Source organism: Pseudorasbora parva, chromosome 15 (assembly GCF_024679245.1).
Source record: "Pseudorasbora parva isolate DD20220531a chromosome 15, ASM2467924v1, whole genome shotgun sequence".
NCBI classification, from domain to species: Eukaryota; Metazoa; Chordata; class Actinopteri; order Cypriniformes; family Gobionidae; genus Pseudorasbora; species Pseudorasbora parva.
The window spans coordinates 35,434,064-35,450,671 of record NC_090186.1 but is presented as its reverse complement, the minus strand read 5'-3'; the positions used below and the strand labels follow the sequence as shown (position 1 = coordinate 35,450,671).

General features: G+C 37.5%; 1 protein-coding gene across 1 annotated transcript in view; it reads right to left on the bottom strand.

The window, feature by feature from the left end:
- Positions 1-966: 966 nt before the first annotated feature.
- Positions 967-16,608, bottom strand: part of ehd3 (EH-domain containing 3) — a 32,207-nt gene continuing 16,565 nt past the window's right edge. The window contains exons 4-6 of the mRNA XM_067417903.1: positions 7,658-8,070; positions 4,766-4,930; positions 967-4,370 (exon numbers count right to left, since the gene is read on the bottom strand). Coding sequence (XP_067274004.1) covers positions 3,843-4,370; positions 4,766-4,930; positions 7,658-8,070 — 1,106 coding nt within the window. The 3' untranslated portion in view covers positions 967-3,842. The remainder of the gene's footprint in view (positions 4,371-4,765; positions 4,931-7,657; positions 8,071-16,608) is intronic.

Below are 16,608 nucleotides of genomic sequence, written 5' to 3'. Positions count from 1 at the left end.
ACACTGAAGACTTTAATACTGGCTGCTGAAAATTCAGCTTTGCCATAAAAAGGAATAAATTGTATATTAAAATAAAAAAAACATTTACTGTATTTTTGATTAATGCAGCCTTGTTGAGTAATACATATTTCATAATCATTAAAAATCATTACCAAACCCCACATTTTTTAACAGTAGCGGATGTAATTTTCAGTACTGTGGTTTGAACAATAACATTAAAAAAGCAGTTTTATTATCGTGTACATACTTTCCCCACACCCCTGTAGCTTGTCCTTTAAAGTCCATTTTCCATCACTTGGAGAGAATATTCCGTGACCGGTAGTGAGGAGGGGTCAGGTGTTCCCTGCTTATCATATCCTGCTGTCAAGAACATGTCCAGATGAGAATCCACCCTGTGCTTGCGTTTCCTAGGACATACAATACATGATGCAACAAACAGGAAGTCATCATTCACTCAGATGGCCCTGTTAATGCAGGACGAGGATCTGCAGAAAACATTATGTTCCGTCTCCATCGGGAGTTCCTGTGTTTAGCATGATTACTAATGTTTTTTCCCCTATGTATGCTGTACATCCATCTGACCTGTCTTTCCCATTTCTAGATGGAGACTGACTTGAACTGAAAGAACGTCATTACTGCAGGTGCAAGTATAACTTTGTTTTGTGAATTAAAACTGTTAACTCTATTTTTTAATTGATTTCGTTTAAAGTGCTACTATTATGCACTTTCAAATGTTACCTTTTATGTAGTGTGTAATATAGCTGTTTGTGAAGGTAAAAGCTGTGTGAAGTTATTGCCTCCTAAAAGAAAATCGATTCTGTCTTGCACTTTATAAATCACCAACCATGAAGCCAGATGCTAAAATACATTCAACCAGATGAATCAGACAAGAGAGTTGTTGTTTTACTCAGGAATAAGTTAGGTCGACATGTAACAATGCTTCAAACAAGAAACCTGAACACAAAAGACCTTTAAATGAGTTTGATCTTTATTAGTTGAATAATGTCCACCTCCCTGAACAGTAGTGTCTCACATAGTTTGTCTGCACTGGTTAAAACACAATGAGCAACAGAGCATCTGTGCTTCACACAAGCACACATACACAAACTACTTCACAATACATTTGCAAAACCATATTGCACCCATATACATGTACATACTTGGTCAAACACACAAATACACAACCCTACATTATGACCCAAAAAAAATCTGATGTGCAAAACTTCTGGAATTTTTTCACTTGAGACTCACATCAAACTGTAAATGGAGCATTAATGAAAGTCTTTAAATGTCAGTTTATTTTGTTAGCATGTAATGAATGGTATTGTAGAATACGACAATGTGCTTTATACATCTCTAGTGTCATAAATCTGATTGAGGCGGGTGTGTCTCAAGGCACCGAGGCAGATTTTAGGTTTAATTCCTCAAACTAAACAGGCTTGGAGGTTTAGTTTGTGGAGATACTTCACATAAGCAACTGGGCAGTCAAATCAAAGCAGATCCGATTTAAAAGAACAGTACACAAAGTAAATATCCTTTCATTATTCCTTCATTATTACAGTCATGGCCATCAAAATGTGTACGATTCAGCAGAAAAAACAAAAATTGTCATCATTTTTTCACTTGCATGCATCTCTTTATTCTGCTGAACACAAAAGACGAAATTTTGAAGAAAGCTGATAAACAACCAGTTTTGGTTCGCATTGACTTACATATTTTTGTCTATATACAATGGAAGTCAATGGCAACCAGAAATGTTTATTAACCAACATTCTTCAAAATATCATCATCTGTGTTCCACAGAAGAGAGCAAGTCATGCAGGTTTGAATAGACAAGAGGGTGAGTAATTGATGACAATTTTTGTATGTCTGTGATGCCAAACGTCAGCGTGTCTCATAACCAATCATGAAATGCCAAATGTACATAATATGGCGATTTTAAGTAAATAATCACTTCAATTTGAGTCTTAAGACAACATGGAATCTAGTGTAAAGCTGCGTCAAACATCTTTTATGACACTATATAGTGCTTTTTTTGAGCTTGTATAGAAACAAAGCAGAGGGACTATTCAGCGAAACATCTTTTGTCGTCCAAAAACCATATCAATACCTTGAAATCCTAAAAATCTGTGGGAAAAGATGGTACAGCTCTAGATAACTACTTTTCAAGGGTGGATAGAGAGGTAAAGAGTTCATTAAATGCTCATATAATAAAGTAATAGGACTCGATACATATTCGATTCAAAGCCGCTGCTCTTTCAATAAGCATATGAACGTAGAAACGCTCAAAGAGAGGTTCATATCATTTGAATTAAGTGTAACAGCTGTTTTGCTGCGTCATTCTATTTTTTTCTTCTTCTTTGGATATTAGACCGGAATTATATAAACACTCCGAAAACTCAAGTTAGTTTAGATATGTTAGGCATTAACACAGTATACAATTGACAAAGATACTAGCTCTACGGGTCCATCAAAACACTAAACATTGAGTCTTCTGACATGACAGCTATACAGTTTTAACAGTCTCTTGGTCAGGCTAGAAAGGACTCGCATTCATTACGATGCCGCCTTAACAAGAAGAGAACAATTACATCTAGTTATAAAAGGAATTTTGCTTTACTCATTAGATTTTACCAGTTGTGCACGTAAAACAACAACTGATTCAAGATTCAGAATAATATTCACTTTGTTCTGCAGTAATTGATGTCTCACACCCCACCTGAGACACAGATCAGTCTGATATACACCACGTTCAAAAGTTTGGGGTCAGTAAGATTTGTTTTATTATTATTCAGCAAGGATGCATTAAATTTATATAAAAAAGTGACAGTAAAGACATTTATAATGTCACAAAAGGCTTCAATTTTAATGCTGTTCTTCTGAACTGTTTTTTTTTTTTTTTTTTAATAGTCCTGAAATATGTATCTCGCTATTCCCAAAAATGTTAACCAACTCGGCTGTTTTCAAACTTCAAACATTGATAATAAGAAATGTTTCTTGAATCAGCATATCAGAACGATTTAAAGGATCATGTGACACTGAAGACTAGAGTATTGAGAGTAAAGATGCTGAAAATTAAAATATTCAAGTTATTAGTTATTATTATAAGCTGTAATACTTAACAATAATATGTTTTTATGTTTTTATACTACATTTTTGGTGAACATGAGCTACTTTCAAAAACATATTATTGACCCCAAACCTTTGAACAGTAGTGTAAATTGAATGTGAAAGTGAAATATATTGATAAAGCATCTTAGCACGTCCTAACCAGGTGCAATGCAACAAGTAATTTGTCTGAACGTGAAATTGCTATGCAACATGACACAATGACAACCAATCAGAAGATATTGATGTTTAATGTGGCTACGTGAAGTGGGACCAATGAGATTCCACTGTGGGCGAAACTAGCAAACACTACTTCGCAGAAATGGAACCAAGCGATCGACAAAGTGTGCTGTTTTACATGTAATATATTTTATCGCAACACATCTGGTGGTTAGGACACAGTGTTAGAGTCATGATAGCTGAACAGATGACATTGAAATTATGGCATAGAAATTTAACTAAACTCTGAAAGCACACATAAAATGACTTTAAGCACTGCAGACAGTACGACTTGTTCATAAAAAACTAAACATAAAAACATACACAGGTCAAAATAGTTGAAAAGGTGGATAATTTTCAAATCCATACTTGCTAGTGAAGCATAAGCCACACATTTCAAAGAAGTCACAGTTTTTCTATAATAATGGTTGTCCAGCCATAAACAATTCAACTGCAACCTAAATTACACTATTCGCTTTTTCTAAAATCCTTTCCGATTCAAAGCCGCTTCAATCTTATTCTGTAACTTTTCTCTTGGAGGGCGGCACAAGATGAGACGGCAGTTCGCTTGGAAGCTCGTGACCTTCTAGTTTGACCTTGATCAGGTGGTTAGCCAAGGCAAACTCCTCATCATCGAGCATCCCATCTTTATCAATGTCAGCCAGCTTCCAGATCTTACCCAGCACAGTGTTTGGCAGCTTGGACTTCACCATCTCCCTCTTGGCATTGGCCCCAGTCACTTTGCCATTGACGGGTGAGAGAGTGTAGAAGATTTCATCATACATGGGTTTGTCACGTGCCACCACCCATTCGACTTCATCGATGCCCTCGCCAGCTCCCTCGCCATATCCGTGTCCGAATGGCCCGTTCATGGTGCCCTCGAAGGCGCCGCCCTTAACTATCTGATTGGGCCGTTGCGTCTCCTCCTGGCGCACCAGAACCATAAGCTGGGCGATGTCGTGAGCCAGCATGTCATCCACACTGTCCAATAGTTTCATTTTCAGAGGCTGGAACTTGTTCAGATCATGTGACTGAAGCTGCTCCTATTTAGCGTAAAGAAAGAAAGAAAAAAAAAACTTGTAGGATGCAACAAAAGATCATGTCAACATCTGTTGATTATTTCTTGGGTAAAACAGCTCCATACTCTGTTCCAGACAGACGGTTGCTGTTTGGCAATATAAAAAACTCTTGACGTTTTTTTTTTTTTTTAAATAGTTGTGTGTTGGAAGAGAGAAACATACAAACTAACTGGCCTAATTACTCAATATTCATGTGTTTGTAGAACTGTTAAAAAAAAAAAACATTATATAAACAGCATTCTTAAGTGATTGTTTATTAAAAATCACATGGACTTTTCAATGTGACTCTAGTAAAAGACCTTTTAAAAGTCTCAGTGAAGCATTCTTGAATCAGTCTCTGTTGTTTAAATCGACCATACCTGCATTTTCTTAAGATTAGGGAAGTCTCCCGGGGAAATCTGGTGTTCCCTCTCAATGCGGCTGTAGATCTCACCCAAGCTGTTAATCAACTCCTTCTTTTTGTTGTCCTTCCCAAAGACCGTGGGCATTTCTTTCTTCAAGGAGCTAATGATGTATGCATGGACCTGTTAGAGCAAAACAAAGCTCCTTGTAAGTTTATAAATCAAGCATCAGTAGACTACAGTTACAAAGAGCATGTCTGGTTTATATTTCTCACTAATAAAAAGCATAAAATATAACTGACTGAAACATTTGAGTTACTCAAAAAACCTACTGTATAAAAAAAATCCTTATAAATAAATAGCATTAGGAAACAGAATTTTTTTGTGACATTTTCAAGGTAATTATCATTTTTACACAATTATACTTGTTCTCTAGAATGCATGATTCATGATGACATTCTGTAATTATTTTATATGCGGAATGTGGTTAATCATCATGGACAATTCTTAATATTAAAACATTAATTCATTTTCCTTTATCTTTTATAGTAACAAAAACAGCCCTTAAATCCAGCTAAATCAACCTCAAATTCAAAATGACTGTGAATGGTCAATCCAAATATAACTAAAACAGGCTTACATTTTTTTCTTGACTTTAGACTGAAAAATGAGCTGAACACATTTTTAACTCATTCATTAGATTGTATAGCCTTTTCAGACACTGTCAAACTGTTTCAGTTTGTTCAAACCTTTCAGACACTGTTCACATTACCACATTATCATTATGTTTATTCGCTAGATTTTTTGAAAAAGGTAATTAAACTGTCAGAAAAAATCTTGATAATGTCAGAAAACTTTGCTAGAAAAGTATGTAATGGATTGCAATCAACACAATCAGCTGTCAGCAGTTAAATTTAAGTACACAACTTGATAATACCAATTTACAATGCTTTATTTTGTTCAGTCTGGTGTGTATGGTCGGTCACATGAGTAATTATAGAAAAAAACCCCTCTTCAAATCAAAGTAATTTTGGTCCAAAATTATCAAAAATTGTAGTGGTAGTCCACTGTATGAAGAATTTTATGGGTATAATATGTCAGTTTACTTTACTTGGCTATTCTCACTTAGATAAATGAACTATAGTGTCCTGCACCCACTAGAAAAATATATTATATCTGGTGTCTGAATCATTTTTGGTTTGACTGTATATATGAAAAATTATGTAGCTGCCCAATGTATTTAGCCCAAACGTGTTAAAACATTCTTTACGAGGCGGAATATTAGCAATAATACACAAGCTACTAAATAAATCGTCAGGTGCGGCAGAGAGACGTCTGGCCCCTGTGTGGAAGGAAGGTGACTGTATAAATGATGACAGCAGGGGAAGCACATCTGTATGATCAGGGTGAGGGACAGGGAGAGAACTTAAATGCACTTTTTAATGCATCCGGCAGGACCTGGAGATCTAAATTGAGTTTGATAAGTGACTAGTACTGACAGTCCCCAACATTTCCTCTACCAGAGCGGGTCCCTTTTGCCCAGCCCTTGTTTTTTGAGCAACATTTGTACTGATGGGGATGATAAAGGATATCAGACGTAAATGCACCGACATAAGAGAGTTTCAGTTTCCTTTTAAATGACAGTTTGACTACCCAAGCTGCAAAAACTGCTAAAAACTGTTTAAGTGTGGAATCTGGCCATTACAGCAGCAGACAAAAGATTATAAAAACATAAGACTGTCTTTTGTGTTCCTTTTGAAGATAAAAAGGTCAGGTTTTGAACAACATGACGATAAGTAAATGATTACGGCATTCTTTACTTTAAATAAACGTGCTATGTTATAATTTGTAATTAAAGCAAGGGCGACTTTTAAATCACTCAAGGGCATTTATAATTATGTCTTTGTGGGGAATGACATTTTGACTCATGATCCCTCAGTATCTTTCAGCACATCTAACAATCCTGAACTAATCACTGACCCCTGAGTCAAAGTCAAGGACTTTCTTAGCATTTTCTGGTCTCGTTTTTTTCAGATGTAGCTGATTTCCTGCACAACCAGGATCTTTTATGACTCTGAGTTCAGTCTTGTTCAAAAAAAAAGTAGCCAAACATTGAGAAGCCACATCAGCAGACTGTACAGTTTGGAAAATGGCCTCATTACTGTGCAAAGTCTGCAAGATCAGACAGACAAAATGCCTGTAAACACAAAGTGCATGTATACAACCGCTATTACTTTTACACTAGCGCTATATGCTGGACCACATCAAAAACATGTTGGAACAGCAACATGTCAACTGAATAAATGGAGAAACAGACCTTTTATTCTGAATCACACACACACACCATTTTCCCTTTGAACATCAACATATAAAAGCATAAGCATTGAGACTCAGACTCTTGTTTTTTGTCCAGACAACATTTCCTTGCCAAACTTTGTGCAGTTTGTTAGCCATATCCAGATTTTGGTTTTAGTGGTGGTTTGGTTCAGACAACTTTAAGGATTAGTTCACCCAAAAATGAACATTCTGGCATTGTCTAACGTTCCAAATGCAGTTATTTTTTCTGTTGAACACAAAAGGAAAATCTTCCCATATACAAGAAGAGTTCATAGTGCTGTGCAGTTTTCATAGCCATGGTCACTAATTGAAACTATTGTATGAAAGATAGCTATATTAAAATATTCTTCAAATGTATTCAAGCACCAAAGAAAAATAACAGCTAATGGGTTTGGAGTGCGAATAAGTAAAGGCTTGATCATGTAACTTCCAGAAAATACTAATGGTCATATTATAGTGCTTTCATCAGTGTTTAAATGCAGGTTTCAGTGTCTTGCTTATAAAACCTCAGGTGGGTTATTTTTTTGCTGGATTACATGGCAATCTTCATAGGTTCAAGTAAAAGAAGTTTACCTTAGCAAGACGAGCTCTCTTGATCAGATCGTTGAGCTTGCGAAGAGCAGCATTGCGTGGCAGCGATTGGATATCCTTGAACAGGTCTTGCTCTTCTGCCTCAAACAGCTTGCGATTGTCTGGAATCAACAATGGATGCGACCAAAAGGAGCCAATGTAGACACGAATCACCTCAGGTGTGTTGACGATCTTCCCCAGCGACCACATGAGGGCGCCGTAGACGCGCATCAACTGCTGCGTCTCGATCTGGTCGGCTTTGTTGAGCACTACACGGATCTTGTCCTCGTGGTTCTTCAGGGCCTTGATGACCTCCGAGAACTCGTCCGAGATGTCCAGCTTGTGCGCATCGAACAGCAGGATGATGCGGTCCACGCGCTCGGCAAACCACTCCAATACCGCAGCGAAGTCATAGCCTGAAGGAGAGATTGGAAAAGAGATTGATACCCTGTCCAGTGTTTACGGTTCACAAAGCTTCCGCACCACATGAATGCTCGCATGACAGCAGAGAGGCAGCCGGCCAATCAAAACGGGCAAAATGACCTTGTTAGACGGTAGAAACGTTTGACTCTTTTCCAAGTATCGTTAAAATGCTCAGGCCTGTTGTGGTTTTTATGATCTAATGTCTGCTAGCTAATGGCTTCTGCAGCTCAACTTCACCCCCCACCCCCCATCTGGGGATGCAGCAAGTCAAACAGCAAGTCCACCATTCAAGAGGACAGCAAGATGATGATTCATTTCAAACCAAAGCTGCATTATGTACAATATTTGGGAAATATTTTAAGTAGATTATGCATTTATATGCATTAAGCAATATTAGTAAATGCCTTTTATATTTAGTCTAAATAATAATAATTATTATATCCACATTATATACAGTATTTTTTAAAGGTAATGTAAATTCCCTATATGCATTTTCAGGCATTGGTGTATATACTTCTAAGTAAAGTCTACGTCAAGTACTGAAGATGTTTATGGCAATAGCCCATTTGTATGATTCAGAACGACCCTTTTTAAGTCAGGCTCATTTTAAAGAGCTGCAGACTCTAATGGAGGAGTGTAAAACTAGCTTTTACATTATCTGGGAGACTGCACGTCCAACTTCCTAGCTGCTGAGCTTTTGAAAGGGGTCAGAATCCTTCAAATGAAACCTAATGCTGCGGTCTAATTAGTCTTGTAATGCACGATACGATATCTCCAAATCCATTGCTGCAATGGAACAGAGGATAAAAAAAGACTTCTAGGATGATTTGATGACTAAAAAAAAGGTTGTGTCAATGCAATACAGTTAAAATAAATCAGAAACCACACCATTGTGTCCTAATCAGCCTTAACAGGAGATTGTTATTGCGCAGTGTTTGCTTTTAGTGGAGACAGACAAAATACTATCCCATTGCAACCGGCTAGGACACTGTGTGCTAGTGACAAGAAAATCATAATATTATTAGAGAAAAAGACAGCAGAAAAACCTTGAAAAGATAATATTCATAAACTGGAATTTTAATTTGATTTTTGTCCTCTCGCTCCACCTCAATGCTACATGCTAAAACTGAAATACAAAAATTAAGCCATGTAGAAATCATTAAAAAAAGACAAACTAAAATGAAACCATAAAATAAAAGCTTATTGAAAACATAAATACATATTGTAATATTATATAGATCCTTTTAATGTTCTTAAAGGCCCACTGAAGTGCTTTGAAACGTGCCACATTATTCAATGTGTTGACGTAATTTCCCCTGAAACGGCTCCAGCTGTTAGCTCCTCCCCTTTTTTGAAACACCCAACAGAGTTGAGTTAATATACAGTTTGATTAAACCGGACCTTTCTGTTTGGTAAAGCCAGTTTTTATGTTTATATTTTACAGTTTTAGCTCTGCTATTTAAATTACTACCATTTAGGACACAGATGTTGGGAAAACAATATGAATGTTTTTGTAATATATCCCACCCTGGAATGCTAAATTGAAAGGCGATGATGATTCTGACAAAGCTCTGCTTTTGCAAAAGCTCTGAGTTAGGTCAATCTGTCATTGTTTTTGTTCTTACGTATAACTTCTGTAACATTAATTACACCGTCACTTGCACTACCTTTATACCCAAAGGGTTTTGGCATGACCTTAATAGAAAAGGAGTATATATCAAAGTTGGCGAGGAATTAGTGTGTTAATATTTCAAATCAGTGACATGGAATATGGCTGACAAAACCATTTCTTCCAAAGGAAGATCCCATGCCTACTGGAATGGGGTGGACCATCCCTTCCGATTTGGCAGTTTCACATGGAGAGGCTTTATTGTCATCTGCAGTAGTACAGTTTGTCTTTTCAACAAACTTCCAAGATCTCTATCCAGTATTGTTGTAACTTCAGACTGAGACTAGCAAACTCAAAGATCTAGAAAAGACAAAATCTACAGTAACAGACACATGAGACAGTGTCATTGAGAGCAGGACAATAACAGCGGTGAAACTGGGCTTGGCATTACAGCTGTGATTATATTGTTGAAGAGGGACAGATCTGAGTGTTAATATCAGGAGGCCCTGTGATTTCACAGCACGTCTGGAGGCGAGCGGTGCTGGAACGTCATTGGCGTAATAAGCTGCAGGTGTTAACAGTAGTTTGGCAATATCTACAATACCTCCGTACGGACATTTATGCAGGCAGCTATAACCAAAGCCATCTTCTGTAGCAACTGTTCATGGGAAGAAAAAGATACAAAGATGTCAACTTGCAGTAACACAGGGGGAAAAATGTAATTTGAAATGTCTGAAATTCTTCCTTAAATGACAAAAGTTAAAGTTTAGGTAGTTCATGGCACTAAAAAGAGAAATGTAGTCTGGAAGGAATAGATAAAAAAAATATTCAAATACATGGAAAAAGGAAATAAAAGAAAATGGTTTTGGTTGAGCTGCATTTCTACACTGAAACATCCTAAATTGGTGACCATTCTAAAAAATATGATCATAATTTCAATAGACAATGTAATCTCCAGAGTATTTCAGTGGCAAATACACTACTTCCCGGATAAGCACGTCACGAGTCGAAACAGCAGGCGGTGAGTGAAACTGCTTTCAAATGTCTGTTTTGTTGGAAATCGGCACATAAGTGCATATAAATGTAAACCTGATCATATAGTGAATCAAAAATAATGAGTGAGTTGTCGCCAAGTGTCACAGCACTAACGTTGCAGGAGTCAATTACATTCACCGTCATGAATAAGCTGAATGTGCTCTCGTGATGAGAGCTGAGGTAATCGCGACCATGCTCGCGGCATACATTCACAACTCGTGTTCAGTCTGCCGCGTTCTCAGTTCATGCTTTTGGAAGCTTAACTTTCATAGAAATTTATTTGAGAAGATAAAACACTTACATTGCTCAGCATAGCTCCGTTTAAATTAACTCTTTCCCCACCAAACACGGAAATTTCCGTTATTTGTGAGAAAACGCTTCCAGGCCAATAACGGTATTTTCCGGGTTTCCGGGTTTTCATTGACGGGCACTAGGGGGCGCTATTGCGCATCTTCTGAATGAGTACTGAATCTCCTGATCAAAACACACGTGAGGAAGACGCAGTGAAACGAGCGATCGCATGTAATCATATGCATATTAAAAATAACGTGATCATCCTCATTAAACAGCATATGAATCAAAACTGCCTAATGTTACTGAATGAAATGTGGACTCAGGATGAGCTACAGGACTGTGTAAGCATTAGGGGTGTTGATGGACTCGATCTACTCCATCTGTGTTTGATCATCGCTCTGAATCTGATCTGGAAACAGTCTTTCACAAAAATTTGATTTTCTCAGCTTTTTGTTCAAAATGTTGCTTTTTTTATGAAACCTACCCATATTCAAGTGTTGATAAAAAAGGAATGCATGAAGCTAGAATAAAACGATTTTTTTGTTTAAAAGAAGAGGGTCAGATCTTTATTTTGATATATTGCATTCTCAGATATTCATTTAACAACATATTCTATGGGCTATTAAATTTTGGTGAAAATTGTCAAAAACCCTGGCGGTGGCTGGCAACTTTTTTTTTAAACGCTGGCGGGGAAAGAGTTAATGCCTGCAGCTGCGAGTTGAGCTGAGTGCGATCTCCCATCCCCCATGCTCGGGTTGAAAACATGCGGAAGTGGCTCCCTCGGCTGGCTGTAGTCTTTAGCCTTTGGCCAAAAATTCCTCCGATGACGCAAATATCGTCAATTTGCATCATCGGAGGAATTTTTCCAGAAATAAAATTCATAAATCTCTTGTCTCAGGGGGATATGAGGGGAGGAAGCACAATCATTTGAATATACTTGAGGGTTTCTACTGATACAAATCCATATGCTAATCGCTGAAGTAACCCTTTAAATTATGCAATATTGATGTCCAGGGCCCGTAGTTGTATCCCTGAACTCTTTCACTGTGATGGACGTAGTGTGATGACATCACCGTTTCACAAAATATACAGATTGGCTGTACACACAAAAACGCAAGATTGTCGTTTTCAGATTTATCCACTCTGGGACCCGGTTTCAGAAAATATCGGATTCATGCTTCCAAAACGCCGGATCCGTGTGGACGAAACGCTGATACGGTACACGATGTATACGTACACAGCTAAACCCGTCTCCGTGTGGACGGGGCCCAAGTCTGAAGCCACTAAATGATCAAAACATATTCACAGCAAGTTTAACACAGAATTTGTGTCATTCAATAATTAAGTCAATAGGATTTAAAAATGCTTGTCAAACTACAATCAATTAAGACATTTTTTTATTTCAAAGTAGACTACAAGGTGTTTCACATACTGTTGCAATCTGAGCCCCTAACCTTTTTGTAATTAAAGACAAACAACATCAGGTGTGTGGTTTTGAGCTCTGTGTGGTTCAGAGCCAAGGCATTATTTAACACAGCATTCTACTACAACACTAAAGCCATTAAATGAACCTTAACCACAAATAGAGCAATTTAATTGACTACTGTGTATCTACAAACCTACACCAGAGCCACTCTCATCTGTTACACAGTCAGCTGAACATATAATACGACATAACCACTCTAGTGATTGGATTTGGCAGGAACTATTTCCTGAACGAAGGTCTATTTCACAGCACCTGACTGTGGTGGAGGTAGAGGAGAGCTGGGAATGATAAAGCTGCTCTTGGGAGCAGTGCTGGCACGCAGTCAATAGAGCCTTACAGCTGCAGGCTCAGAAACATGCTGCACTGCCAAACACTTGGAGAAGAAGAGAGGGAGAAGAGGATAAGGGGTCCTATAGTATTACAGCGATGAAAAGTTGAATGATGAAGCTTTAATGGCCATTCTCTACTAATTACTCCATGCAATGGAGTTACTAGGATCATATGGACCCAGTTACAAAAAAAGATAGAATAGTCAAAAGTATTGAAATCATTGAATTCAGCTGTTCCAATCACTTTAATGGCCACAGGTATATAAAATCAAGCACCTAGGCAGACTGCTTCTCCAAACATTTATGAAAGAATGAGCAGCTCAGTGAATTCAAGCGTGGTACTGTGATAGGTTGCCATTCATAAAATGTACAAAATATTCCACGGTCAATGGTTATTGGTATTATAACAAAATGAAAGCAATTGGGAACAACATAAACTCAGCTACGAAGTGCCACGTAGAGCGGGGTCAACACATGCTGAGGTGCACAGTGCGCAGAAGTGACCAACTTGCATAGTCAATAGCTACAGACCTCCAAACTTCATGTGGCCTTCAGATTAGCTCAAGAACAGTGCGTAGAGAGCTTCACCGCTCAGTGTAGCAGGCATGTGCATCCAAGCCATACATCACCAAGTGCAATGCAAAGCGTTGGATGTAGTGGTGTAAAGCACGCCACCACTGAGACATGTTCTCTGGAGTGGCAAATCACGCTTATCTGTCTCGCAATCTGATGGATAAGTCTGGGTTTGACATTTGCCAGAAGAACAATACTTGCCTGACTGCATTGTGCCAAGTGTATAGTTTGGTGGTGGGGGGATTATGGTGTGGGGTGTTTCTTAGGGGTTGGGCTTGGTCCTTTAGTTCAAGTAAATAGAAACTCTTAATGCTTCAGCATACCAAGACTTTTTGGAAAATTTCATGCTCCCAACTTTGTAGAAACAGTTTGGGGATGGCCTCTTTCTGTTCCAACATGACTGCGCACCAGTGCACAAAGCAAGGTCCATAAAGATGTAGATGAGCGAGTCTGGTGTGGAGGAACTTGACTGGCCTGCACAAAGTCCTGACCGAGCCATGCCTTCTTGTCCAACACCAGTGCCTGACATCAGAAATGCCTAATATATACATATACACGCACACATACGCCTTCTTGCTGTGAGATAGCATTTAATTAATCTGCTTTAAACAATACCTATTTATAGAATATTACATATTTTTATGCTAATATGCAATAAAAGCAAAAAAAAAGCTCACAAGGCTATATTGCAAATATGCTGTGTCGATCTATGTCAGACAAAGTTTATAATGCTTCCTCTAAAATGCCATTCTGGTAATGGATGCATGAAAAACTGCTGATGGGTGTCAGAACCGTCTAGAAGTTATAAATGGAGTGATCTGGGTGAGGAAGCATCTTTCAGTGCTAGTGCTCCATACATCTTTAGATCGGTCAGGTTACTCTGACAGTGATGCATGTAGGTAGCCTGGATTCCAGCCGAACTCAGCCCTGCCCACAACATTTTTTTTTTATAAAGAAATTACTACTTCAGCAGGAATGCATAAAGTTGATCAAAAGTAGCAGTAAAGACTTACATAGTTACAAAAGAAATAGGTCTTTTGAACTTTCAATTTAAAAAAAATCCAGAAAAAAGTATCACCGTTTTCCACATTGATAATAATAAAGTTTTTATAGCAGCAAATCAGCATATATTAGAATGATTTGTGAAGGACCATGACACTGAAGACTGGAGTAATGATGCAGAAAATGCCCGGAATAAATACAATTTTATAACAAAGCGTTTTAAAATTTAAAAGATTTATTTTAATTTGTAGTAATATTTCGCAATATCACTATGTAAATGTTTCTCTAGTCCAGAAGTCTTAAGATCACAAGTGAAAATGCATTTTGCATTTTTTATGTTATAAATTTTTTCCCATTACCAATAATAATAATAATAATAATAATAATAATAATAATAGCATAATAAGTCAAAATGAAAAAAAAAGGTTAATTATAAATTGCCCATTTTATTAATTAGTGTTGAATCTTCTTATGTTTCTTTTTTTTCCATTTTTGTATCAATTTAGTTTGTTGTCATGTTAAATATTTCAAAATTTAAATGTAGTCCCAGACACGGGACCCACTGTATGTTTTCTGAAAAGCTCTTTATAAACACTACAGAACTGAGGGCAAGTAAGCCAATCAGACTGTGACGGTTTCAGTTTTTACGTTATGTATGTTTGCAATATGCATCAAATTCTTTTGTCAAAGAATCATCGCTAGTAACAATAATGCACCTTTGTCGAGTAACTCATTTCATGATTCTGACAGTTTCTACTATTGAAATGACTGGGAAAAAGGGTCTCAACCAACCCGAATTCACCCCATACTATGTTAATGCACTTTTTTTTATAAATTTGAATTCTGTAAAAAGTGGCTGGTCAAAAATATAAGTGACTGGTAAAATTCTGGATCCACCAGCCACTGTGGCTAGTTAGCAAAAAAGTTAATTTCCCACCCTGCTTGGCGTACTGATTTAATTAAGTTCATATGAACAACCGTCTACTGAAAGAAACAAAATGAGCTGCTTGTAGTAATGAATATGAGAGAGAATGTTCCTCCCTGTCATCTCATGTGACTGCTGTTGAAATTCCACAGTCATGCTTGACAATCAAAGAACAGAGCACATGACAGACATTTTCTCATTACGTCCTGCTAAATACAACTATCACACTGACGTGTAAATGAGACTTCTGGAGAGAAAAGATGACGGTAGGGATGCTAATTTAACAAATCTGTTTCTGACTGTTTCTTTAAAAGGTTATTTACAAAAACGATTTTTTTTAACCAATGACTCACCCTAATGTAATTCCAAATGTACGTAAGACTTTGCTCATCTTCAAAAAGACAAATTATGATATTTTAATGAAATCTAAGAGATCTCTGTCGCTCCATTTGCAGCTACGCAACTACCCAAGTTCCCGAAGAGATCGTAAAACAAATCCATATGAATAGAGCAGGTTAGTCAATTTTCGAACAGTTGCATAAATATAGCCCTTATGTTAAAGGTGCCCTAGAATGAAAAAAATAATTAACCTTGCCATAGTGAAATAATAAGAGTTCAGTAAATGGACATCACATACTGTGAGTCTCAAACACCATTGCCTTCTACTTCTTATGTAAATCTTGTGCTTGAAAAACACCACAGAAAAATAAGTGATCCTCTACATAACGCCACCGGTGACGCAATCGTTGGGGATCATTTATATGTACGCCCCCAACATTTGCATCTGTCTGAACATGTTCATTGTCAGGCGGAAATGGCCGAGCCGAATCATCGGAACTGCAGGTAAACAAGCAATACTTGAGGATAGTGAAAACAACAGCTCTCATGGACACAAATGTCATGTTCCAGGCTGTGCAGGGGACGTGAGGACTTTTCATACCCTTCCCACAGATAAAAAATGTCAACAGTCATGGTTATAATCGGATACCACAACAATTTAATTCAAGATTGTTCATTTGTTCAGCCCATTTCAAGCAAGCTTCGCTCAGCGTCTTAAACTGAAGAGAGGGGCAACTGTATTCCTGCAACCAGTAAGTAGCAATTTTATCCACTTATTGACTGTTTAAATAATTTCTGATTAAATTGAAAGTTTCTTAGACAGTATCTGAGACAGTATTGTCTGGATAACGCAAGATGCTAGTACAGTAACAATAGGAAACTCCAAGTACCATAAAACTAAATAGTGTGTCTAATGACAAAGGTTAATATTATTACAAA